This window comes from Salarias fasciatus, chromosome 2, assembly GCF_902148845.1.
Source record: "Salarias fasciatus chromosome 2, fSalaFa1.1, whole genome shotgun sequence".
Taxonomy (NCBI): domain Eukaryota; kingdom Metazoa; phylum Chordata; class Actinopteri; order Blenniiformes; family Blenniidae; genus Salarias; species Salarias fasciatus.
Window position 1 is genome coordinate 19994848 of NC_043746.1, and position 27753 is coordinate 20022600.

At 43.4% G+C, this 27753-nt stretch overlaps 1 protein-coding gene across 2 annotated transcripts in view; it reads right to left on the minus strand.

The window, feature by feature from the left end:
- Nucleotides 1-20482, minus strand: part of wu:fb13g09 (multidrug resistance-associated protein 5) — a 29466-nt gene extending 8984 nt beyond the window's left edge. The window contains exons 1-20 of one of the 2 annotated variants that reach the window (XM_030106597.1): nucleotides 20227-20482; nucleotides 18134-18322; nucleotides 17460-17615; nucleotides 11399-11546; nucleotides 10245-10478; nucleotides 9725-9898; nucleotides 8754-8901; nucleotides 7456-7604; nucleotides 7160-7267; nucleotides 6212-6562; nucleotides 6031-6102; nucleotides 5766-5890; nucleotides 5617-5689; nucleotides 5249-5452; nucleotides 4978-5103; nucleotides 4555-4663; nucleotides 4239-4423; nucleotides 3683-3829; nucleotides 2637-2766; nucleotides 2073-2226 (exon numbers count right to left, since the gene is read on the minus strand). In XM_030106597.1, the coding sequence (XP_029962457.1) occupies nucleotides 2073-2226; nucleotides 2637-2766; nucleotides 3683-3829; nucleotides 4239-4423; nucleotides 4555-4663; nucleotides 4978-5103; nucleotides 5249-5452; nucleotides 5617-5689; nucleotides 5766-5890; nucleotides 6031-6102; nucleotides 6212-6562; nucleotides 7160-7267; nucleotides 7456-7604; nucleotides 8754-8901; nucleotides 9725-9898; nucleotides 10245-10478; nucleotides 11399-11546; nucleotides 17460-17615; nucleotides 18134-18312 (2972 nt within the window). In that variant the 5' untranslated portion in view covers nucleotides 18313-18322; nucleotides 20227-20482. Of the gene's footprint in view, nucleotides 1-2072; nucleotides 2227-2636; nucleotides 2767-3682; nucleotides 3830-4238; nucleotides 4424-4554; nucleotides 4664-4977; nucleotides 5104-5248; nucleotides 5453-5616; nucleotides 5690-5765; nucleotides 5891-6030; nucleotides 6103-6211; nucleotides 6563-7159; nucleotides 7268-7455; nucleotides 7605-8753; nucleotides 8902-9724; nucleotides 9899-10244; nucleotides 10479-11398; nucleotides 11547-17459; nucleotides 17616-18133; nucleotides 18323-18583; nucleotides 18599-20226 lie in introns of those variants that run through there. The other variant, XM_030106604.1, reaches the window with a different exon arrangement.
- Between the last annotated feature and the right edge of the window lie 7271 nt (nucleotides 20483-27753).

Consider the following 27753-nt stretch of genomic DNA (forward strand, 5'->3'; position numbering starts at 1 on the left):
CCTAATTTTTGAATCTGATGCTTTACATTAGGACAGTGCTGACACTGGAAGCCATATTGTTCTTGATCCCGCATACAGACGAAATAAGATACTGCGGTTATTTCCCAAGACACCAGATTGCTGCTGTTCCCCATGGTGGATTCACCTTTATTGCACCACTGCTGCGAAAAACACGTAAATAATGACTGAAGCAGAGTCATCAGATCATCCAATGTTCTCTCGCAACGTTTACTACAAACCAGAAGCTGTGAAGAATTAAATCAGAAGCCGATAAGACTCCACACACTCACAGATAAAAGATTATCACAGCACTGCTTCCGCCGTTGTTTACCTGCCGCTCCCTCTCGCCACAGCCTGGAGAGACTCCATAATAAACACCGCTGACTGGAGCCGAGTTCGGAAAAGCTCATTTAAAATATCACCTTCAGCCTAATAGGCTGTGATGAGATGTGTGATGTTGTGAACTGATGCGAGCTGAAATCTATTTAAGGTCACAAGCAGTTTTGAGCTGACAGCAACACTGAAACGCCTGCTTGTTAAATGTGGAATAAACATTCAGCGGGAAAATCTGGTGAATGAAATATTAGCAAAAAATGCAGAAGAGCATTGGAAGTGGTCACACAAAAAAATACAGCACACAAGTATTACTAAAACAAAAGTGGAAGTAGTCCTTTGGGTACTTACAGCCCTTTTATGGGTACTTAAGATTTTTCTTTTTTAAATCAAACTAAGCATTAAACATTTTATTGCAATAAATAAAAAAGAGCACACATTTCAGAAGCTCCACATTATATTCAGAGCCTCTTTTATTTTTTAATGTACTTGTTAACCACCGAAACCAGAACAACTCCAGAGACCGCATGATTACATAAATGGATTAACACAGTGAATGGATTTCACTTAAATCGCACATTTTTCACCCTTTCAGTTGTGTAAAAACACACTACGCTGTCAGTCACACATGCATAACACACTCACACTACAATGTCATGTGAAGTGCTCAACCTGCAACGGGAGGCTCGGTTTGCTCAATGACACTTCAGCACATTGAGGAGGGGTCTCGAAAACGATCAACTGAGCCGGTATTAAAAAAAAAAAACACAAACACACACACACACACACACACACACACACACCACACAAAACCTCAGTTTCATTTGAGTGGCTTTTTTCATCCAAAGGATGAGTGGTATATTGGCTCAAAATAGATATAAATTAAGTTCATAACATTATTTTGTTCATGCTTTTTTTCTTTACAGATCAGTGGTCTGAAACCTGCAGCACATTTAGCACCTCTATGGTCACTCCCCAACTCTTTCAAAACACATTAAACCCCTATCCATTTTATCTACACACTGGACTGTCTTTCGAAAGGCAGCCTTATGTTCTGGCCCACTAGTCAAATGGCTAAAAGGGCCATAAGACCTGAAATCAACTAAAGTGGCTTGAAATAGCTAGACGATGGTAAAAAAAAAAAAAAAAAAAAAAATTGTGAAAAAAATAAGCCATAATGGACGAAGGTGTTAAAATGGTTTAGATATGTACGACTAAAGAGGGTAAAGCAGCGAAGAAAGCTGAAATTGCCTGAGAAAAAGATAAGAAAACGGTGAAAATAGCTAAAACACCTCAAACTACTCAGAAAAGTGGCCTAAAACAGATTTTGGAAAAAAAAGCTGAGCAAAACATTTGCTTAAACCAAAACAGCTTAAACCGATAAAAATGAGAAAAGACGACACAGCTGAAATCCCAAACAAAAAAATGATTAAAGTAAAAAAAAACAAAAGACATATCTACAATGTTCAACGTTCTCATCTATAACAAAACATAAAGTTGTAGTTTGACTGTTGCTCCAGGTGAATATTATTTGACTGATCATGGCAGAAAAGGCTCTCCTCTGGTCATAAAGGCATACAGATACTTCTATAAAGCAATTTTCCATTCTGTTTTGACACAGTGGAGAAGGCAAAAGTTGCCACATCATCCCCGAGGCTGCCGCAGGGTGGTGGTGTTGCACCTGAGAGCGGACGGTCCGGCAACAGACACGAAAACAACAGGAGTGCTGAAATTCTGACCTGGAGACGCGGTTGACAATGCAGAGGAAGATTCCCAAGGGCAAGACCGAGATCAGGAACCAGGGGAAGACGATGCCCACCATCCCCAAGCAGAAGAGCACCAGGGTCAAATTCTGCAGCAGCATTTCGGCTTGCATGGCCAGGCGGACGTCCACTGAGCAGAGGAGGAATAAACTATGTCAGACACATTGTGCATTCTGATGTGGGAGAAACTTTTTCTCCCCCCTGCTGCTGCTGCTGCTGTCCCACCGAACGTGTGTTTTCTCAAAGGAAAGCGGGAGAGGTGGGAGCGCTGCAGAGCACTTAAAGATGCTTCCAAAAGTAAGCTTTGAAAGAAAAAAAAAATAAAATCCACATCCGAAAAAACAAACAAAGATAACACAGAAAATCAACATGTCAAACAAAGACACCGGCGAAGTGGATAACAGAGAGCCGCTCACTGGGGAAAAAAACTCTGTCAAAATCACACTGTGCTGGCAGTACACCTTGTCAACCGGGGTGACTTCGCTGACTGAGAGCTCTCCCGGGGGAAACGGTTCGCAGTCAAGACAAATCAAGCCTCACCCTCATCCATGTCCCTGGAGAAGCGGGTCAGGATGCGACCCAGAGGTGTCGTATCGAAAAAGTGCATGGGGCTGAAGAGGAGCCGGCGGAACAGCTTGTCGTGGAGAGCTGAGGCGGCCTTCACTGTGCACTGTCAACACAAACAACATGTTGTGTTTGATCATGAGACCTGACACATGCAAACAAACAACTTTAAGAGGCATATGGAAGCCATCACGGCTCGGATAAACAGACAGCTGCAAGGAAGTCGTCTGTCAATTTGCTCAGCCTCAAACAACAGAAACCCACAACGGATAAATACAGTGGCACTCATATGTCGCCTGCAGCGCTGCCAAACACAACTTCACCATATGGTGGTAGGCATGTGCACAGTGGTGGGCCGCTACTTCTTTTTTTTGTGTTTTGTTTCACTCGCACGAGGCAGGCTGTCAAATCTTCATTTCTAATGAGTTTCTGGAAGGCTGACATAAAGGTCATGACCCAGTGCGCTGGAGACATTTCAGCAATTGGACAGAAATTACATGTGGCAGCAGAGAACAAATTAATTCTATTAACAGAATATTTAACACCAGGAAAAGATCGCACCACAGCTAGAGGTAAAAAAAGAAAAAAAGATTAGCCATCTTTGAAAAATTAGCAATTTCAAGTGGCACGCATTAACGTGGGGACCTAACCTCTGCGGTGTGGTGTCAGGATGGGTTAGCTTGAAGAGAAGACGCACGCCCAGAGGGGGCACTGACATGCACGAGCACACATATATAACACACACACGCACACATCCCCTCTTTCCTCTGTGCGTCTCCATCTCTTTTGCCCTCACAGACAGACAGAAGGACACACACAGTCAAGAGACGAGGGACCGGGCAGATAAATGGATTCGGCCTGCAGGCAATTTCAATTATTGCACTGTAACCACAAGAGCATGAACAAATGACAGTGCAGGCAATTAAGGAGGAGCAGTGCTTCACTGTAAGGAAATAATATATCAGGGTTTTTTTTTTTTTTTTTTATCACTTTCAAGTTCCGCGGTCGGAAAAGAGGCTTACCTTGACAAACACCAGCCCTCTCGCCGTCTTCAGCAATAAAGCGGCTCCCATGGAAATGACGTAAACAGTGGAGTAGTACTGGATGTGAGGGTTCAGCCTCATGCTGTTACTCGCCATCGTTTCATTCACCGAGATTAATGATGTGTTCTGAGGGCAGATGGAGCAACAAATTACAAAGACTGAAAGAGAGAGAGAGAGAAAAAATGATATTTCCCCCCCGTTTGGTCTCTAATGAAATTGAGAAAAGCACACTTAGGCTTACAGAGAGAAAGTGCATGAAAATCAGTCAGCCCGGCGCGGTTTACTATTCTGAGCACATCCCTCAACGGCAGCCAGCGCCCGCTTTGCTGCACATCTGTTTCCTCGCTGCTCGTGCTTGTTTTTAATTAAGTTTACCGAAGTGCCGTTACTTTTTTAATCAGGCACATTCAGATTAATGCTCAGTCGCCTGCCACAACTCATCCAGGCACGTTAGCCGTTTTTTTCCTTTTGGAAGCCAAACGCGAACGGAAGAGCGGCGTCCGTTACGGCGAGGCAGGACTGTCGCCCGACTCACCCCGCTGCCCTGCCTGATCCAGTGACTCAGCCACCAGTTGCTGAAGGCTATGCTGCCTGTGGTGGAGAGGAAGAAGAAGACGTTGATGAGGAAGACCGCCGGACCTCCGGCCGCTCTGATGTAGGCTCCGTACACGGACCAGGCGACGGCACCCGAGCCTTTTTCCTCGGCTTTCATGAGTCGCTCTAAACAAAAAAGCAACAGGCAAGCAAAACAGCCAAGAATAAGCCACTTTATCAACTTTACTCCAGAAAAAAAAAAAGCATCTAGCAGCCATTTTTTTATGCAGCACATGAAATCTCGCGGGGCCTTTTACCCCCGCCCTTGCTCTCTGCCGTCGGTGCGACCTTGGCAACTTCAACAGCGCTGTCAGCCTTTTTTGCACCAGTGCCCTGTTTGTTTTTTAAGTTCTCTTTAACCAGATTCTGAAAAGACAAAAAGCAGAGCGTTGTATGAGCGTAAACATGTGACACAGTCACAAATCACAGAGGCAGAAACGGCACGCTGAAAGTCATTCAGACCAAGACATTGGTGACACGGCCTTCAGCAGCTCACCAGAAAATCAATGTGTGCATAAATAATGAAAGGCCTTGTGTGCATTAACATTTCTCAGCAATTGGAGCTGCATTACTGGACTAATGAATTATTCAGCTTGTAATGTTGAATGTTATTGTGTAGCGGGGGCAAAGTTGCCTTATTCAAAAGAGCTGGCTTTGTTCCTGGTGTGCCCCCGGCCTACCTCCTGTTGCATGCTGCTGAATAGGGTGGCGTAGTCACGCTCTTTACACATTAGCTGTGCATGGGTGCCGTGCTCGGCAATCTGCCCGTCCTTCATCAGAATAACATCGTCACACTGAGGCAGATACTGAGGGGGGGGGAGAAGAAAAAAAAAAGATTTTATGTTTCACTTAGACATTACAACTTTAAAACTTTTATAACGGGTCATTAAAGCAGCAAAAGAGGCAAAAAAAAAAAAGATGCCTCGTTAAAAATTCACAGGATATGCTCACCTGCAGCTGGTGCGTAACAAAGAGCACCGTTTTGCCTTTTGCGGCCCCTTTTATGGCTTTACTGAAGACGTGGGCGCCTACACAAGCATCCACGGCACTGAGAGGGTCGTCCAGGAGGAGGATGGGCCGCTCGCTGTAAAGTGCACGCGCCATGCTGACTCTCTGACGCTGCCCTCCGCTCAGGTTGGTCCCCCTCTCCCCGATCTGAACCGGGGAAACAAAAATACATGCTCCATTACACCGCGCTCCTGTCGATTTACACTGAAGCCATTGTATAAACCACAACTGCCGTGCAAGACATTTGAGAAATCAGAGATTGTGCAGCTGACATTTCTTTTTTTTTTTTTGATAAACGAAACCACAGATACCTCGGTCATGTCTCCGTATGGGAGCTCAGCGATATCTGGGAGGAGACAGCAGGCATCCAGCACAGCACTGTATCTGATGTGGGAACAAATAAGGTTAGGGATACATAGGCACTGCTAGGGAGCATTTTCTATGGAAAAGCCAGTCTTACTTGTTTGGGTCATAACTGTTTCCAAACAGGATGTTCTCTTTCAGTGAGTCGTTCAGGATCCAGGCTTGTTGAGAAACGTATGCAAAACCACCACAAACAGCGACGTTCCCCTCCAACAGCGTCATCTGCGATGCAGCAACATCAGAACATTGTGTGTAAAATGTGGGCACTGCGTGGAGAAGCAGTCACTCTTCTCTGAGCAACGTGAAAAAAAACAAAAAACACCTTCAATCAACATCTAAATGAAGATTTTACTGAATCCCACCTGTCCCAAGAGAGCCGACAAAAGGGAACTTTTCCCACTCCCAACACCTCCACAAATTCCAACCAGCGAACCCTGGAAGAGTTGAAACAGGAGCATTACAGGATTTACACCGGACAGGTAAAGCTTTGTCTCAAGGCTTAATCAACACTATCCTAATCTCCTCAGGTGTTTGTGGCATTACCCTCTTAACACGGAGATCAATGCGGTGCAGGGTCTTGTGCAGCGGGGGTCGTATGCTCTGCGTGGAGGAGATGGTGCTTTGTGGACTCTCCTGCTCCATATTTGTGAGGAGGCTCTGTGCATTGGGGCCTTCCTTGCTGCCTTTGCTGTCCTCGGTGGAGATGTACAGGGTGAGCTTCTCCCTGCGCAGCACCCGCTTCATCCCTCCTCGCTTCTTGGCGGGCGGGTTGGGCTTTGTGGCTGCGGAACGCGCCTTCTCCCAGGCGAGGGTGGCATCCTGAAATTCCACTGCGTTGTCGGGATCCTCCATTTTGACTAAAACCACCTCTCTATCGTCCATCATGATGAGCCTCTGAAAGGTCCAGAGAGATGTGATATTCGGGAGTTTTAATCTCATGTACCTCTACTCCAGGTTCATTTTTATGCATGTCTAAAATAAATTGCACTGCATATTAAAAGAATGCTTAAATGTGAGAAAATACACTCTGCATCTATTGCAGTAATCCACAGTGCCTTGTGGATTACTTGGCCTTATACTTGAGGTACAGTACAATTTGTCCTGAAGAATGTCCGAACTGTGTACGTGTAACACACAGAGTACCTTCAGCCTTTTGGTGCTTCCCTGGCAGAAATGATTACTTAACCCCAGCTGGCTCTGTGAAACCTCCTCACACAGATGTGCGACTTTTACCGTGTGTTTCGAAACAGAGTGCAAAAACTGTCAGAATGTGGTGTGAGCAGATACATTTTCAGCATCAGAGCAAACAAGGTTTTTTTTTCCCATTTATCTCTAAAATAAGAAAAAAAAAAAAGCTCATCTTTTGACCTAATCAGAGCCTATTTTAGCTTGTTAGGCTTTAATGGAAGAACTTTTTGACAAGCAGCTTCAAGTGTTGCGGGGTGGTGCGTGTCAAAACAAATTGGGGGCATCTTTCGTCCTCGTTCTCACCTGAAATCTTTTGACTGCGACAGCACCTTCAGACAGGGCCCTCACAGCCAGTGGTGTTACTTTGAGGGCAAAGGTCATGGAGTTGAAGACAGCAACGACAGTGAAAGCCTGAAGTGAGATGAGCAGACATGGGGACATACAGTTATTCAGCGTTCCTCCTCCACCCTTATGTGCATTAATATTTTAAAATACTGAAGAAGATCTGCAATGTTACTTCTGTGAATGGGCATTAAAATCCACAAACAAGTACAATCCAAGATGGAAGTAAGCAAGGAGGAACTGATATAAACTCATACCTCTGCAGCAGTAAGGTCATAGCCCAAGGCCATATGTAGGGTGAAAGTGCACACGCTGGCTATCACCACAACAATGGGAGCCACGCCAACTGTGAGACTCTGGACGACCCCGGCTCTCTCTAGTATCCTCCTCTCCTCTGTTCGCACCTCTGCGATGAGAGAAAAAGACGATCAAAGTCAGGCACAGAGAGAGAGAGAGAGAGAGAGAGAGAGAGAGACAGAAAGGAAATAAAAAAAATGGTCGAGTGACTCCCAAAGGATCCTCCAGTGAACATTCAATCAACAACACTGTAAGAGTCACTAACCAACAGGGCAAGTCGACAGAAATAGTAGGCACAAGAGGAAGAACAAGTGCCTGCTGCTTGAAAAGGGGCGTCGAAACCTGCTGGACCTTGATAAAGCCGCGAGCCTCATGCCCAAACACTGACCCCTCCATCCATGTTTGTATCTTCCAAATGCATGCGCTCGCTGCTTTGTTAACTTGGTTTCGCTGGGAGCAAACACTGGAACAAAAACCTTCCGCATCTTTAATTCAGTCCCAGCAGCGCTGCGTGCAAAGTATGAGATTTCCCTCTTCCCTCTACGTTTTATTCCCCACTGGGACTTGCTTCTTTCTGCGTGATTTACAAAGGACAAGTTACACCTGCTGGGTGAAAACACTGCTGTTCTATTTAATAACAATAGTGACTGAAGTGAATGACAACGCAACACTTAGGGCTCATCAGCCATTACACTGAATGCCAATTAATTATCATTACAAAAGGTAATCACAGGACAGCGGCGAAAATGAGTCCCACCTGGCCAATTTGGTGAATGATTAAAAGGGGAAAAATATCCTTATCCACAACCTACAGCACAGACCTCTTGAGAAAAGGCCATCTCTAATTCATGGATAAGTAGAACAGCCTCGACAGTCGTTCAAGGTATCATAAGGCCCCAAAACACTCTGCAAATTAACCTTGAAGCACAGGGATTCAAATTGGCTTTGATTATAGACGATGGCACAGGGAATGGCTTGAACAGCGCGAGCTAATGAAAATGGATTTTGGGTCAGGGTTATCTCCTCACTCCACAATGAGGACGAGTCTAATTTCAGGTGATAAAATGACCATTTGCTTGTTATTTTGCGACGGCGCCGGAATGAAGCCGCCGTTCATTGGAATGTGTGCGAAATAAAAAGCCTGACAGGAGCGTCAACTGGCACGAAAGTCATTGGAAAAGTATGCCATGTCGACCGCAAACAGGAAATGAGCTCTGCATATAACGCTGAGTCATTAAGGCGCAAGGCGGCCACTCACTGTGAATGTTCTGTGCAAAGGCATCTTCCCAACAATACATCTTGATGAACTTTATGCAGCCCAGGATCTCGTTCATCAGCCTCACGCGCCGGTCAGTGACCGCCACGCACTTCTTGCGGAAATACGCCGTCAGCCTCGAGGCGAGCATCTGTCCAGACAGGAACAGGGGAAATGATGACGAGAAATAAGTGGCAGGGGAGGAAATGAAAGCAGACACAATCACATTAGCTGTGCTGCAGGCCTGTCCGGGGGACCAGAGTGATAAACGCCTCTCACATCAATACTGGGGTCTCCAGCTGTCAGGCTGCAGCTCAGGCTGAGTGTGATTGGAAAATAACAGCTACAAAGTTGACAGGAGATTGATAGCCACAGAGTTATGATGCTTTTAAAAAGTTTTTTTTTCCAGCTAGTTGAATTAACTTAAAGAATGCAACTGCCTGTGTTTCCCATTAACCAAATTCAGAATCTCGAGTGGAGAACACCGAGTCAGCTCTAATTTATGTCTGCAGTCAACATATTTTATAAAAATTAGAGCAACTGATACAATTAAGTTATTTATGTGTGTATATATACACACACATACATACACACACACACACACACATCAGTCTCCTTTATTATTTTAACCAACTCGCTGGAGGGAACTGCAGCTGGCACTTGACAAAGGCACTGGACAAACAACCAGACACACATTCAAACCAAAACAGGTTGCACCGATTCATCTCATGCATGTGTTTTGAAGTGTGGGAGGTGCGCGCACACATGCAAACTCAACAAGAACCAGACTGAACCGGGGATATTCCAGCTTCAAAGCAAATGTGCAAACTACTCCAACTAATACTTGCGGGCTCATGATTTGGAATAAAATGCACATGAGACAAGAATGAACCATCACTGGGTTGTGAATTTCAATCCACCTTAAAAAACACTTTTGAACATCTTGTATTTCAGATCCGGCCGTCACGTCTCACCATGGTGGGGTAGAAGAAGATGAAGACTGCTGATCCCAGCAGGGCGGTCGGGCCCAGAAAGTACGTGGTGTAAGAGAGACCCAGTATTCCCACCAGGGGGCCGCCGGCCAGCAGGCAGCCCACCGACACAGCCTCATACAGCCTCTGGCCGTCACTGGAGCAGATGTTGATCAGCTGGGGAGAAACGGTGAATTACATAACAAATTAAAAATACCCCTCAATAAACTCATCCACTGAAAACACTGTTATACCACCACGGAGATTCTGAAAGGTAATTTCACAAAAACCATTTGTCCTTGTATTCCCACATTTACTCGTCGGACAATGATTCCTCTTAAGCCGTGTAATGACTAATCTTAGACGGCCTCCCCTCCCTCAGGCGGTGGGATTTGGGAAGATCTGAGCAAGAATGGTGCAAGAGCCGAAATTAAACCCGTCTCAATCATTTGCATGTAGCTCGGCAACAAGGGATGAATTAGTTCATTTGGAGTGGAGTCCCCTTCAGGGTCGTGCCACCTACCTCGCCCGGACTGATGTCTTTAGTGCTGCGCAGGCGGAGGATCTTATTGAAGGCGAAAGTCAGAACGGCTCCGCGGAGGCGTGCGGCCGTGCGGTAGTTGACGGCCCACATTAGTGCCAGAGACCAGGAGCGCATCAGCTCCATGAGGAAGATCCCAACGACCAGCAGCAGGCCGTACGGCACACAGGACTCCGCGCCCTGGGAGTACTCCAGCAGGGCTCGAACCAGGAGAGCCTGGGGAGCAACAGAGGGAAGAGTAAACCAAGTAGGAAAGGGAAAAAGTAAGATGAAACAATAAAGGCAGAAAACGGCGAGATAAAGCAGCAGTGAAGAGGGAAATGAAAGAGCAAGAAGATTCAAAAGATGGGGGTAAGATTGAAGAAAAGCCATATGTAGATAAGCAGGGCTGAGACCAAATAGAAAAAGGAAGGAAGGAAATGAGATAAGAGTACATTTTAGAGGGATAGATCAGACATTAAAGTGTAAAGAGCATAAAGTATGAAGAGAATAAAACAGTCATAGGAGTAGAAGTATTTTTAGGGTCTTTTGGGCTCAGGCATGAAATTGGCAAATGTATTAACTGTTTAGTGAAATTAGACTTAAAACTGATAAACCGACTGGAATGTTAAACACATGCGTCATTGTGTATGAACTAAATCCACTTAATGCTATTAGTTGCGGCTGGTAGCGATCACACAGTGTACGCATGACGAGCCACCATCGAGAACAGCTAGGAGCAAAAGGAACTGTGCAACAGACCGAGAAAAACCATCTAGAGGGAGGTATGAGTTGAATAAACCTTCAATTGAAGGTAATTGAGTTCTCATTAGGAATATTTATAAACATTCTTAATTTGTCTTCTGTGATACTCATATTAAAGCATTTTTTTTTTTATTTAACAGACGTGCTTGCCTTGACCAAAAGTGTGAGTGGGCAGAGTCCAGGTCATCTGTTGCATTAATATGGGTTTTGCTAAAGAGGCCTTTATCTATCAGGATGTTTTCTTTTCAATTTGAGGACCAGCGTGAAACGGGATGAAGTGATTTTCAGCAAGTACATGGACTTGAGACTTGGAGCTGGCGACCACCCTTTTAATGTCGCAGCAGTCTAATCGGCACAGCATAGAGGCTAAGAAGGATTTGGGCGGCACTCACAGGACCGACAAAGCCTGCCACCATGGTGAGGAGGAGGGAGAAGATGGCCACCAGCATGCGGGTCTGGCAGAACCTCCACACCACTCTCGTCAGCGATGCCCCCTCTCGCCCGTGTCTTTTCAGCTCGTCGTGCCATAAGTATTCGAGCCTGGTGCCACAAAAACAAAGGATAAACTGCATAAATGCACAGTTTAGCTAGTATTTTTGCTTCACACTAAGAACATTTCATGCAGAGTTATGTTTTTCCAGAGAGATAACTCTCAATTTGAGGTTAATTGCTGCTCCTAAGTGTGCTTCTCTTTGTTTGCACGGCCATGTACTGGTGACCAGTCCAAAATAGAGGATAATGTCATATAACCTGGAAAAGATGAAGAAATCTGAAATTCAGCCAAACTATGGCTTGAGGCAAAACTGTGAGGAGAGAGCCTTGGTGCAGTGTGGGTCAAGATATATGAAAGGAGACTCATCTTCCCACTTTAAAAAAACCCACATACAGAAATACATTTTTAGGATCAGTATAATTTTTTTTCCTGACATTTAGCTTTATCAGTGACCCAAGTTACACATTCAGACTATTGAGGCTGCAAGAAATTCAGTGAGACATTTTAGAATAGCAAAACATTAAACAGATTCATTAAGGAGAAAACTGGAAGACACGTTAGCAGAGTGAGATACACAAGCAAAAGTAAAAAAAGCAGAAATTATCCCAGGTTTAGTTTTTGTTCTGGATAGACAACAGGACTTCTGATCAAATTCAGAACTTTTAAAGGAAATTCTCTTTCAAACAATTACAATATTATTCCACCCAACACAATACATGCATCAACAACAAAGGCCACAAAATGGAATAAATGTAAATTAAATGATCCGATCTTTGTGCAAACTCTGAAATATTGAGAGGCAGAGAGAAAAAGACTTGTCGATAGTGTAAACTGATTTTGCCCATAGTTGGATAAAGCAGGGAAGAAGATGGATAATTGAATACACTGAATTAACATAATTCAATAGAGAATGAATGGTGGGTCAAACACATCGTTGTTCTCAGCAGATGAGTAATGAAAGCCGTGCCATGTGCACCTGTAAGTAAAAGGTATATTAGAAGGGCATTATTGCCATAAGTGAAAGAGTATTTCACTCATTATCGTTTGTCAAATTAAGCATTGGGCTGAATGAAAACAGAGGAGGTGATCAAATTCCATCAGTTGTGGCCGTCAAAAATAAGAAAAACTGACTTCAGCTCAGTGATGATAAGGCAAAGGTGACCCACAACATATAATCGAGAATAATATATCATAATATAACTGAGATAGCTGCCACCAAACATGCTAAAGGGGCGCTCACGCATGTTTATTGCTGTGTAATTCCCATTGAAGTGGGCAAATATCTTCCTTGGCCAAATGTATCATGGCTAATGACTCCATAAAGCAGCAGCTGAGCAGCTGCAGAGAGTAATTTACACTCTAACGACTTTATTAAAAACGTATCAGAGATAGACAGAGCATTAAACCAACGAGACTCTCGCAAAGCTCGATAATTACTACTTCAAGTCAAATGGTGTTGAATCTGAGCAATTGCAATTAACTGCAGCCCAAAACCTGCGAAGACACAACTGGCGTCATGGTGAATTAGACTGATGTGAGAGAGAGTGTCGCTAGAGTCCATCAGCGAGCAAAAGCAGCAGACTGTGAACAATGTGCTGACAGAACACAGAAAAACAGAACTTTTCTTCACCGCAATTCGCAAAATGAATACAGTGCAAAGTCAAGCCCACTTAGATATTTCATCAACATAATTATCTTTACTTCTAGTACTTTAAGGCTTCTTGTAAGATACTATAAGGGAAGTGCGAGCATGGACGTATAGTCACAATATATATATATATATATGAAATGCAAATGAGCACACCAGGGTAATGATGTGGGCTCCGAAGGATTATTTGCCTCTAAATGGGACTAAAATGACTCTAACAACCGTGGATTCAGTTTGCCAGATGGCAGCCAAAGCTGATGTTTCAAGACCGAGCTGGCCGGGACATTGCGTTCAAGGTTCGCACCTCACTGAGCACCAACAAGTGTCAACTCTCCCAGGGTGCATTTCCAGTTCCCCTCCTCACCATCATCTTTGCTTTGCATCGGAGTTGCATAACTGTTCTTGCTATGTAAACACAAGAAAAAAAAAAAAAAAAAAAAAAGCCCTCCTGTCTCCGGCGCCCACCCGTGCCAGTGCGATAGCTTTCTGCTGCTTTGCTGCCTCCCCTCTATGTACTCTTTAACACACACACACAAAGCAGCAGCAGCGGCGGCAGTGGCAATAAACCTCGAGGCTCCGAGCCACAATCTTTAAAGAGAACCAGTCATTGACAACCTACGCAGTTGTCACCAGATACAAGAGTAAACTTCCTCAAATAGTCACCCTGCTCTGTGCTGCAGAGTCATGGCAGTGAGATGTGACAGCACATGAGTAACTGAGAAAGGATTGGATTTCTTTTCAGAGAGCAGCAAAAAACCTGAATGTCCTCTAACAAGCTTGTCCCAGGGCTTTGTAGTTCATTCATAGAATTAGTCTGTCGTTACAAAGCATTTCCCTGGCTCCGTCCAGGCGAGCCGACAGCGAGGTTGATGCCAAGGTCTGCAGTCAAAAGGACGATGGAGACACTGTACGCGGCAGGCAAAGGAGTTAATGACATAACCGCCCAAGTCGGACAGCAACTCTCACAGTAATCTGTAATCCCTGCTATTCTGAGCACCCACCCTCATCCAGGCACAATGTTCCCGTAATGGTAAAGGTAAAACAGGATGTTCATTAATTAAGCCTGACGACGTACAGCACAAACATGTGAAATCCCCCACTGTGCACCGATCCCGTCGGTATCCCTCTGAAATCTCTCACCATCAACCTCGAGAATCAATCGTGGAGTAGGGCTGCACGATATTGGAAAAAACTGACATTGCGATTTTTTGGGGGCTTGCGATATATTGCAATATATATTGCGATATTAAAAATAGAAGAATTTTCATCAGATGACCTGAATAGCTCTATTTGGGGAGATGGCCACTTGAGAGAAATACGTGGTGCTTCATACCGCTTGTCGAGCATGCGGATCATTTTTTAAAATCCCTCTTTAACGATCCACGGTGTTCAATGGCACCATGTCTTTTGCTAGGTAAAAAGTTATTGCATCCGTGATTTGTCGATGCTGTTTGGAGTTCCTATCATACGGTGTTATGCCGGCAAAGGCTTCTGGAATTGTTTTTTGAGAAGATGAAGTTTCACCTGGGGTCTTTGGTTTTGCACTGGAAATACAGGAGCTTGTGATGGCGTTTCAAATGGTCCAACAGGTTTGACGTATTACCTCGTGTTGAGGCAACCACGACGAGGCACTGTCGGCAGAGGACGTTGTTTTGCTCCGTATCGTCTTTTTTTATAGCCGAAATATATCCAAATTTCACATGTTGGCCTTCTCTTGGGGAATAAATCCTCTGTCGCTTCCTCCTGCATGTCACCTGTGTTCAGAGTGTAGCCCGAACCCCCCCTCTCTCTCTGCTGTGGAGGAGGGAGGGAGGCGGTGAGTGCTGAGCAGGAGGGAGGGAGAGAGTGGCTGTGCGGAGCATGGAGCAGCTTGCTGCTTTTACGAAGCAAAACAAAAGTTAAAAATAATAATAATAATAATAAAAATATCGCACATCCTGCAATGTGACTATTGCACATGCGCACATTGCGATGGCAATGTTCAAACGATATATTGTGCAGGCCTATCGTGGAGTTGTATTTACTTTCCGTTTTCCACCCGGACATTTGACCCGTGAAACACGCTCCCTCAATATTTGTGTGAAGAAGAAAGACAATCTCATCCACCACTGCGAGAGTGAAGAAACTTGGTGTGAATCAGTTCATCGGATAGCAACAAGCTTCACCTGAAACAAAAAACACGACCTTTTAATCCTTGGCGGCTCATGCTCCGTATGCATGTGCCTAAATAAACATGACTTTTACTTCACAGGATTACAGAAACATGCAGAATTTCATCTAATACTACAAACTGAGACCTCAATTTTGTTTTCACACAAGAGAAACACGTCAGCACGGCAGATGAATTGAAAGTGACCACTGTAAGATTATTACTAACTGCAAAACATTAAGTGTCATTACGTTGATAGCTTGAATGTGCTCGACATGAAGTTGGAAAAATCTGCTTCACGTTAACAAATGTGAGTAGAAAAGCGAACTTCCATTAATTGTTTTGGTCCGTTCTTGATGAACACCGACTCCCTCTGAAATTGATTTCTTTATAAATGTCTCAAAACTGTAATTAATTGCTTTTTTCGATTTGAGTTTTAAGCATGGATGCAGTTCAATTGTTAATGAATATGAACTCAATCCAGAAGAGAAAGCCACAGGCCCAGAGGTCAATTTTGGGAAGCAATTTGGTGTACCGAGTATTTAGAGCAGCAGTGCACAGTAAATGGAACCGACTTCAAAAACACTCATGAAAAAGGAATATAGTAGCAACAGTTTGGCTCACAGTTTTTTGGCAACAATTGAGATCTGGCACAGAGAAATGGGCTGCATCAAGGTTTGGACGCACTGGGAATGCTTATTGGAACAATCAGCTTCACTGTTTGTTTTGGTTCCGTCATGATAGTTTTTCGGTGACAATAAACATGCGCTGGTTTGCATTTTCACACCACAGCAGACATGCTGCAAGTCCAGTTGGGATTTGGGGCCTTGTCTGCATGGAGTCTGCATGCTTTCCCTGTGCAGCTTTTCTTTGGGCACTTGCTCACACAGTCCAAAAACGAGTCTTTGAGGTTAATTAATGGCTCTAAAATTGCCCGTCAGTGTGAGGTTCAGTTGCTGTGTTTGCTCTGGGATGGGATGGCGATAGACCCGGCGTGTAAATGCACTTGTTCAGGTTTTGGTTCAGTAGGACCTACAGTGCATGTGCTTGTGCTTTGAAGGACTCAAAATTAAAAAAAAAAAAAAAAAAGAAAAAGCTGCATCACTTGCAGATGACTGCATCAATCTATTAATAAACAAGACCTACTTTATCTAGAAAACCGTCACAAGGAAGTGAAAACCACTGACGCAAAACTTGGTGAAAGGTCACGCGGATCCTAGACGGATCATCAGCCCATCACGGGGTAAACAAAGACACAGAAGCACCCGCATTCACATCAAAGTCACCAATTCACCACAGTCTGCCAGATTGTGCAAACTCCATTCAAAGAGCTCCATTGTTTATCAGGTTTGAACCAGGAGCTATTCTGCCCTCAGGCACCAGTGCTAACCAGTTTCCCTCAGATTCTGATCAAAGCTTGGTGTCAAATTTCAGAAAAAACCTGAAATAATGTAACCCTGAGGCCACTTTCAATCCGGCTCAATCCAAATTGGGCCAGACAATTAAAAATGTACTGTAATATAACCCATAAATCCAAAGCTCTCTCCCAGTTTGAGTGCAAAATAGACAAGGAAATCCTGAAAGAAACAATTTCAGAAATTTAAAAAAAAAACTGAGACAACTTGAAAATTATATGAAAAACTACTTGCAAAAGTGTTTCTCTTCACAGGAATTTGAGCAGGGGTATGTTGTTTCTCAGAACAAGGTGTGGCTGCAGCTTTGAGTGTGCATGTTTTTACAAACTCATCCTCGTTGCACCACTTTGATGCTAATGCCATTTTGCTACCAATTAGGTTTCACTGGAGCGTCAACGATCTCTCGAGAATTTCTGCTATTCATTTTCAAGTCTTAGTGTTGTGCTACGACCTCTAATCCAACTGTGCAACTCCCAGTGGAAAAACTAGCAACGGCAGTTCCTTTCATCAAGAAACAGTTAATGTCTAATGTAATCTTTACACTTTGAAAGGTCATCTTGCAGACCACTTTTGGCCCGTAAGCCATGTGTTTGATATTCGTGCTCAACGTCAGCTTTTCATGTGTTCTCTCCCTCCAGAATTTCAATGACCCCTGAGATAACCGTGCTGCAGAGTCGAAAATGATTTTCCCGAGCGGTACGGGTCTCGTTCTTTGGATAAATCTCGCCAGCAATCAAAGTGACCTCACCTTTGGCAGTTGACTGTCGAGGCTTCGTGGCAAGACAGTCCCCACACATCATCGATAGACAAGCTGGACGCCTTGTAGGCCTTCAGTGCCAGTGGGGAGAGCCAGTGCAGAGTCATAAATGAGAAGAGGCCAGCATTATCGACTGGGTGCTGATGCCTGGAATAGGGTGAAAGACGTTGGAAATGGGTGACATGTTGAAAATTTGCTGGCGTGCAGACACACACACACACAGACACACAAAGGCGCTATGTTTGGGGAACATGGCCACATAGGTCGGCGAGAAATAAGCGGCGCCTTTGCTCGCGGAGAGTCAATGCAAGGTCAATCATGACTGCAGTGTTTGGACAGCAATTTACACACACTTCACAGATATCTAAGAGAGCGGTGGGGAAAAAAAAAAAAAAAAAAGTTCAGGGTTGGTTATCAGTCAGTCAGTGTTCTAGTGCGGTGCTGTGTGTTGAGGCTGGATAAGTTCCCATCCCTTATCATGGCCTCCTGCTGAGAGCTGAACAGCCTGCATACTCATCAACCAATAAACACGGCACAACATATACACAGTCTGTCCTTAAATCTGTTATCTGTCAACAAACAGGGTGAAATTTGTCCTTTAGGCCTGCATAAAGGCCTGTAATGGATAGCCAAATAAACTTAGACAGTTATACAGGTTTGCTTACTTGTGTGTTATCCTGAAGGGCTTTAAAAGCTGCAGGCTATGCCGGTAGCGGCCTCGTCTCTTGGGCCCTCTTTCCAGCGAAGTCTCTGCTTCCTCTTCATAGAGCTCTGGTAGCGGTTGTGGGGAAGACAGTGGCAGGCCTTCGACCCGGCCTGCTGCTTCTAGGGCATCGGGGAACATGGCAGACCCTCTGGAGAACAGAACAGCACAACAGCCTGATATAGCACGCAACTGATAAAACTCATCCAGTACACCATGAGAGGCAAACTAAAACAAACTGACTTTCAGGATGTGATCATGTAAACAATATCATTTGATACAGTGCCTAAAAATTGAGGCTGCAAAATAAGGAATTACTGTCCTTGTTGATAATGAATTTACCTTTTCCTGCCTTGATTGGTAAATAATATATTCTGTGGATTTTTTCACTTGTTTCACACTTAAGACAAACCTGTCAGTGTGGAAAAGGACGAATGACACGCAGTAATCGGCCCGCTCCGTCTTCCTTTAAGGACAAACACACAAGGCCGGTGTTTTGCTGAATCACCCTCTGAGACGCAGATAAACTTGAGCAATCACCTTGCTCGTAGGTCGCGGCCCCTTCTCAGGCATACAACTAAAGTGCTTATCTATTTAAAGACGACCGGCCAGAAGCCCCAGGAGCTCGGGAGCAGACATCTGAGCTGCGAGTGTGTCCGTACACTGTCACTGATCCCTTTCTATGGCAAAGCACTGTGACAAGGTCAGCCCGGCTTGGTGCGGGCCGCTGATAGTCAAGGGATTGTGGTCATTCAAGAGATTCAATACAGATAACCCAGCAAGAGCACAAACGGATACAACAACTTCTGTTAACCGAGTCAAAGAGAATACAAAAATGTGAGCACACTCTGGGAGTGGGGAAAAAAAGGATGAAAAACATGTGCTGGTTCCTGCAGCCCTCGCTGCTTATATGATGTGAAGTCTGTCATATGGCTGTGAACTCGGAGCGCTCTTTTAGGGAAAGTTTGCAATTCTTGGCAGTCAGTCTATGCAGTCATGAACACCAGAATATGCTCAAATACAATACATCAAACTTACTGCTCCATGTGATGGAAACAACCTGTTGGGACAAGGAAAACAAAGCATATAGCTCAAGGGTAGAGCAGACCAGAAAAACAAGCTCCACGTACTAACCGATAGCAGGCAAAGACCTAAGAGAACCAAAACAAATAATGTAGAACACCAAAAGTTGATAATTACCACTAAAGCACACACAAAACTGACCCATATTAGCAGAAATAGGTTGTCACATGCATCCACCAGTTTTGGGGGGGAGGGTGGGGGGTGGGGGGGGGGGGGGGGTGTATATCACAATTTAGAATTTTCAACAACTTGCATTTATAAAGTTTAATTTGTCTTCATTCTTAGATTGTGTGTGAAGGACCTCCTATCCCCCATCACAAGCATCAACAAGAGCAATTCAAAATGTTAGACTGCAGTGAAAACGTCAGGGTTTTTTTCTACGTTCAAAACATAACAGCTTTGACTCCAGCATTTTTTAAAAACTCAATTATGATGCTAATTAAGGTCTCAAGGTAATTAAAAAAAAAACTAATGAAGGATAAAACAAAAAGTGAAAAGAAAAACAATACAAGAAATGAGAAACTTTGTGTAAACAGTGATTTATACTTTTTAGATGCGTGTGCATGCATTTTAAGCCTTTTTGCGAAACTTCCACAAAACAACAACAATAACAAATCCTAAAAAAATAAATAAAAATACAATTCAAAGCATGGAGAAAAAGCAGGACACACACGGATATTACTTAGAATTTAAAGAAATGAATCTGTGCTGGAGCAGTTGTGGCGTGAAGCCCCTGTGTGCCTTTGAGGAGCTACCTGCTCCAGCACACCTGATTTAAATCATCATCAGCTCAGAAAGCAGCGAAAAACTCTGATTGGCTGGAGCACAGCACATCTACAACATGATAGGATGGAGAAATGATATAACTCATAGTAACTTCCTGCCTCTGTATCATGGTGCAGTTAATTAATTGTTCCATCATTTTTAACTGAAAGGTGCCATGGTTTAAGTTTGCATCACTTCAGCACTTACACTCACGTCGGCCTTGTTCGGGTCACCTCGGCCTTGTTCGGGTCACCTCGGCAGTAGTTCGGATCTCTGTTGTGTTTATGATGAGGAAGAAGAGATGAAAAAGAACATGATGTTCATATCAAGCCTGAACCTGCTCCGGATGCGGCGGCGGCAGCGGCGGCGGCGCGCAGAGGGAGGACCGGACAGGAAACATGGCAAACCGGACAGCTCACGTGTATACAGTACGTGCCGCTTCCTCCCCGCGTGTGTCTGCAGCTCTCCGGTCCGCCGTCACTCGGCGTCCTGACGGGGAGAGGAATTCCCGACACCGTTCTGACGTCACGGCGGCTCCGCCAACCAGCGCCGGAGCCGAGCCGTCACCATGGTGACGGAGACAATAACAAGGAAGAGGAGACTCCGAGAGGGGGCGGGGCCAGAGATAAGAGAGTACACGATTGGTGATGACGTCCGTCTGCATCGGGATGTGATTGGCTGTGACTGGCTCCGTCCAGCCTGCACTAATGAGCCCCGGGCCTGGATAAACACGTTACACTGCGCGTGGCATCATCTCAAGTACATCATTACCAAAGATTAAAACCACCAACCTTTTACATAAAATAGGCTTGCTCTTAATACATACATGGTTTAGTTTTAAATGTTTTGATTTAGAGGTGATGATGTCATGCTTCATCAAAGTAAATCATGGTAAAGAGGACATTATATAATAAGTAAAATTAACTGTATTGATTTATGCTTCTATCATGAGGAAAGAGGAAAATGCATCTACATGAAGTCATGGTCTGACTTCATTCAGCATGGCAGCAGTCAATGTGAAATTCAAGAAATGAAATTTCTCCACACATAAATAAGTTGTTGTGGTTTTCTTTTAATCAGAGGAATGGATTATAACACTCAGTCTTCCCTCCATGAGGGACAAGCTTGACATTTGTCACTGTTGTCATAGCAAATCAATTACTTTCCTTAGCACTATTCAGACACAAGGCAATTCACAGTATTTTACCATAACATACAGGAAATACACCGGAACAAGGCAATTAAAAAGGCATGAAAACAAGTATAAATAAATCATTAAGATGAGAGAAGTAAGAAAAAAAAAGAAAGAAAAGAATCTATTGTTGAATGTAAACCTGATCAAACAATAGTGTTTTAAGTCCTTATGGAAACCAAGTGAGTTTGTCAGCAGTCCTCAGGTGTTCATGAAGTTTGTTCCACAAGGAACTAAAAGCTGCTTCACCTTGTTTGCCTCTGACTTTGAGAACACCGAGAAAACTCTTCCTGAGGACAACAGGGGTCTGGATGTTTCATGATCTACAAGTAAATCTGAGAGGTTATATTCAAGACCTCAAGAAGTGAGATTTTGAAGTGGATTCTTTAACATACAGAGACTGCAGCTCAGGTTTAATGTGCTCCACCCTCTTCATGTTCTGGCTGCAGTGTTCTGGATCAGTTGCAGTTATCTGACACACACATTACATTTGATTCCTGCTTGAAATCTAGTTTAAATGAACTTCCTCGCCCATTCCCTGTGAAAGCAATATTTCAATGATTTTTGGACAAGAGTCTGTAGTCCACAAAACATTACATTCCTTTTCAAATAATTTATATGCCACGTTGGGGAAATTACTGCATTCAAGCCCTTTTAATCACAGTGTACCTAATTCCACATACTGGAAGCCGTGAACTGCAGCAGAGCAGTGGGTCCACAGCTGCTGGAGGTCAAGGGTCATTCTCAGGGAATCTGTTAGCAGTGAGATTTAAACCTGGAAACCTTTGAACAAGAACTCTCCTCTCTGGAGTGGGTGGGCGGGGGTCTGCCAGTTATCCATTTCAGCCATATATCAGTGGTTAAAACAACTGTTAGTCATGCCAATGGCAGCTGTACAGCAAATGTACATTAATGTGGTGCAACAATAAATAAAAGATGACAAGCTTGTTTGTCTCTTTTCTGTTTTGCAATGATAAAGCAACCCGGGAGTGGATGGAGCGAGCTGTAAAATGGGAAATGTTAATTAGTAACTGGTAACCCTCCCAGTTCCGTGCAAACAGCAGACCATAACCTGTCTCACCACGGTCTAATCCCAGTTCATGTCCCCTATTAGTGGATGAATTTTCAGAGATCCGCATTCCTTCTATTACTGATTTACAAATATTGATTCTCCATACATGCATACAGTTGACTTCCCTCTGTGTGTCGAACAAGCTGGCCTCTGTTTCAGATGTCAAAGATCACTGTGGTCCTGTGCTTTATTTAGCTCACGCTTGTCTCGATATCCATGGAAAACATCATTAAATTGCTGCAGGACAAGGCTCTAGTCAGAATGTAATAATTTATTATACATTTTGAAAAGTGTCATCAGATCAACTTTGAGTTCAAAATGATGTTGATGCCACAAGATATATTTTTTTTTATGATTTCTGATTGTCTAAATATTTCCTCCTTTTTGTTCGAATTGACAATTAATATTCCTTTTTATTCTCACTTGTCGCACAACAGTGAGACAAAAATGGAAAGCAATTAATCAGAGGACAACACAACAAGAAGGAAAAACAGCAATTTGCAGCTCTTGTGATCAACATCAGAGGAACACACATGGAAGTGTTTGCAGCAAACAGTGTTGCTTTGCTTTTTATTTTCATAGCAGCTCATAGTCCCACACAACAAAGTAAAACCCGGCTAACTCCTTTAATTTTAAAAGAACAGAGCAAAAGAGAGAAAAAAAAGTTTTCATGATGTGGTGTGAACACGCCAGTGAACATCTTCATCAGCACGTCCATTCTTTAAAATACGATGCTTCAGAATTTCGATGCAATAAACCAGGAGTGTCAAACTCATTTTACTTCAGAAGGCACAAACAGCACAATTTATTATAATTATTATAGTATAGTATACAAATAAAGACAACTCCAGTTCTCTTTGTTTTAGCATAATAAAGTAATGATATGATAATAAGAGATTTACATTTAAAGAAATATCCATTTTACAACACATGACAAACCTGAAATTTGAAAAAGTGAAATTTAAACATCATTATGTCTTAACGCTTCACCACTTCCAGATCTCAGAGGATTTTTATTACGCTATTTACATCTTGAAAGGCATACATCATTTGGCCACATGTAGCTGGAACTCAAAGATGTGCTTCATATCATCACCGGAACAAATTTTCAAAATCTAGAAATGATCTTAAATGCAGACTCATCTGTGTAACCCTGATTACATGAATTAGGTCAACACACACTAAAGTGGGAAGAAAACAAGCTTTACAACTGTACTCCCCTGGTGGTCAAATGAATATATAGCAGTAAATGTCATAATTTCTTACAGCTGGCAAATTCCATCTTGTGGGCTGGACTGGACGGTCTGTACATGCTGTACATTTCACATGACTGCTATAAACAGAAGGAAACAAACACTGAGGCATTCTGTACATCCTTTGATGTTCTCAAAACGTAATTATTGAGTCGTACTGCTGGCATGGATAAAAACTCATAAAAACCCATAAAACCCCCAGCTGCAAGTGCTTCACCATTTACCTCTTCACAGCAACATTGTCCCCATGTAAATAAGTCCATGAGCTCTGCTGTTTTTTTTGTTTTTTTTTTTCTTTTTTACAAATAACAGCCTCTGTGAGACTCACTCCTTTGGGCCAAATAAGCCAAACAACAGAAATTTATAATCCTCTGCCGAGTGCAGCGCCGGACATAAAGCCACCCAGAGCAGCAATACGACCCGGGCAGCACTGCAGTCAGGTAGAAGGAAGTTTGCAAACTAAACACTAATTTCATTTGATTTCACGGAGAAAGCAAGAGATCAAGCGTCTGTCTCCACACAGTTAGTTTACAGTAAATTACGGCACTGAAGGGTCACTTCAGTCTCTCAAGATGCAGTGTGATTCAAGGTGAACGAGGCCAATTATTGTAAAAGCTATTGTCCCCTGGATTATAATTACAGCAACCATAAAGAAAAGTCTCCTGTGTACTGATAAAGAACAGCAGCGATGCGTCAGGTGTGTGAGTTAAAGTTCATCCACTGTGAAACCTCTCCTCTAAATGAGGCGTTGATTTGTTCATATCATAAGGAAAGTCCTATCACGAATATCTTGTAGGTTTTGGTTGTATAAAAGTTTAGAAGAAATAAAATGTTTCGATTGTGTCAGATAGATAATGTACTGGTTTATCAGACAAAACACTGACGCAGAAACTGTGGCGTAAAATTTTATTCTCTCTTTTTTATTAGTGTCAGAATTAACTCTTAATGTAAACAGAAGTTTGTTTCATGGGATCTGCGAAGCTGCAGCATCGGACATGAAGTCACCCTATAATCTCAATATCGCAATCCTTATGAGTCTGATTGTGTTGTGCAAGTTACTGAAAAATGGTTGTTGTTTCTTGAAGTAAATTTAAATTTTAGCAAAACAAGTTAAGGTAAAAAAACTTGTCTGATCTTTGATCTCAGTGCGGGTAAGCAGGAAGAAAGTGTTTCGTCAGCCTCAAGTTCAGTAAAACTGCAGGGAATTTGTTTCAAAACAGCAGAATTGAACGTCTAAACGTTTTGTTGTTAACGCCGCTCTCGTAGCTCCAGATACCTCCTCAAGACACGCACCATCCACTTTGAACAGGAGAGCCTGATGGGTTTTCATTTGTCTCCGAATCCCCACCTGTCAACAACCTGTGCACTAATGAGGCCTCTTACAGGGTGTTCAACCAGTCTCGGCTGAAATCAATAAATATTAAACAGGGCAAACAAAATGAGAATGCGTGCCGCCCGAGACCACCTTTTGTTCAAAGCGGTTTAAACCAAGAGGATTCATTGGATTTTGAGGTCTGATAAGCGAGACACAAGACTAATTAAGTTACATCTTGTAGTCAGAACATCACGAAGGGAGTCTTGACAGCTTTTGGGCCCTGCGTCTATTTTTACAGCAGCGGTTGTGCTCCGTATGACTTAATATAGTGATGCAACCTTGCAGGCGGCCTTCTCTGCACGGCTGACAGACAGAAAAGAGCATTACGGGAAGAAATGAAGAGAGGAGTCCGTGCAGTCTCACTTTACTGAGCTGGGAAATTTGCGAAACTTCTGCGATCGATGATGTGAACGGAGACCTTGCTATCAACCTCATGAGACTCGGAGAGATAGCAGCCGGGCTGTGGCCGGGTCTGAGCCGCGGCCCGTCCTCTCTGCGCCTCTCTTTTCTCATGGTGATGTTGTTTTTGAAGGACATGCACTACGAAATGGGCTTTCATACGTTTTTATAAGCGGCGAATTTAAGGCGTTTAAGATTTCTTCGTCTGAATCTGCAGACACCTAAATTTACACAAAATGGTCTCCGGTCCTTGACATATTCCCTTTTCGCTGCTATATTTGGAATATTTCCATCACCTTTACTCGGAGCTCACATAATATCTCCACACAGCGCCTCACCACTCTGTGAACTTCGCTGGAGGCGAGAAAATTTCCACTATTTATGGCCTACTGAGGCTCCTGTCCAGGATAAATCAGTTTCTCTGCCTTTTTTCTGTAATTTTTCAATATAGGTGCAAAACAGTGAGCGTAGAAAAGTGACCTGGCTGCACTGTTTCCGAATCACAGACAGAAATACATGCATTTGTTTGTAGAAAGTACGTCAGTTCAGTTCAGCTCAGGGTTGCAAGATTCCCCAAAAAACTGAGAGACAGAGAATTTCATAAAATCACATTTATACATGAGCATTTTAAGGTAATCATGCACGGGAAGAACATGCAAACTCCTCACAGAACTCTAGCCTGTGTCAGCCTGTATGTTCTCCCCCAAATGATGCCTTCAGTGTTTCTTCAGATAAATACAACACACAGACATTTGATGTCTTTGAGGAAGGTTGTCAAATCCCATTAATATTCATAAATCCGACAGAGCTGCTCATTGTGATTACTTGGCGTTTACTGGAATCTGGATTTCTGTACATAATGGCGACGGTGTAAAAGTGGCGAGGCTTTTGTGCCGGGAAGCGGCAGCAGAGCCCCTCACATGATTGCCAAGATGGAGACAATCGCATTAATCATGCAGGAAATCACGTCTCTGAATGCATAACTCAACAATCGTAATGAATTATTGTGTTGGAGAGGACTTACAAAAACTGAGAGAAGAACTTGGAACGCAGTGTGAAACAGACTCGTCTTGTGTCAGTGTGTGCCATCTGAACAGAAATCTCTGTTTGTCAATGACTCATAACTCTTTCCCCAAATGAGTTGTCTTGTTTATTGAGTTCGGTGCCACAGTGTGCAGTTTAATTTCATTTTAAGTTGATTCTTTCTGCTTTTGTTTATCTCGTCTCTGCATATGTAAACCGTGGTTGAGTCAATTCCAGCACTTCTGCTTTCGAAGGTAACCTTCACAACGTAAACTACCCTTGCACATTAAAATCAAATTACAGATGTTGGAAAGCAAGTTGAGGCAGGAGATTGCACACTGACCTCAGAATGTTATTCTGGGATTTGTCTCCCTAAAATAAAGTGAAAAATTATTGTTGTGAAAGAAACAAATCAGCAGAACTAGTGAAGACTGTTAAAATGTCCTCTAACAATCAAATCCACGGCTTCAGCACCATTTTCAATAAGAAGACTGAAAGAAAACTGCACAAACAGCTTGCCCTCAGCACTAACCCACAGCCGTGTTTCAGTAGCTGGAAGGTTTTTACATCCCGTGTTGGTTGCGGCTGCAAAAAAAAAAAAAAAAAAATTCTGTCAATACTTTCAGGTGCTGAGCGTCCAGTCAGTGGGAACAAGAGGTCAGTCGCGCATTGAGAGAGAGCCATGGCTGATATGTAGTTCAAAAGACATTTAGTGCAGACCGACACTAACGCTGATGAATTCCGCTCAGAAACATCCTGTCTGGAAAAAAAAAAACAGAGCCATATATCAATATAAACACCGCTGTGAATAATGGATGTAAGAAGGATGGGGATTTTCGAAGAAATCTGATAGAAATTCACTCCACGCCGTCCTTACACTCTCAAACTTGAGCGGTCTGAAAGCAAAGTGGCAGAGTTTTTGTTTCCTTGCGGTGCTTGACCCTCTCTTCCAAACGCGATGGAGAGATCAGCCGGCTTATGACCAAATAGTTTTAGGCTGAACAGAAGAGAGTCTCACACTCATTTTCACAACACAGAGACTGCTGGCCCGAGCCACTGTACATTCTAATCGCACGGCAGTGCCGCAGAGCTCCTTCAACACGCAAAAACAGGGAAAAATGAGCAGAAGATTTCACTTGGAGAGGATTTTCTGCTGGGATCTGCTTTGAAGAAATGGGAGAGACACCAGTAGGGCCTGCTGTCAGGGTGGAGGCCTCTGGAACTGGAGGTGCAGGCATGGTTTAATCTCCATCTGAGACCGAGATTTACATTTTGCATTCATAAGAAATGAAAGAAAAACACAAGTAGGTGTTGGTGTGAACCTCCTGTCAGGTTTTTGCTGCATAATAGCTCATAAAGATAAGCGAGGTACTTGGAGGTAAAGATACGCTCCTTTCCAACGGCGTTACCTGAGTTGACT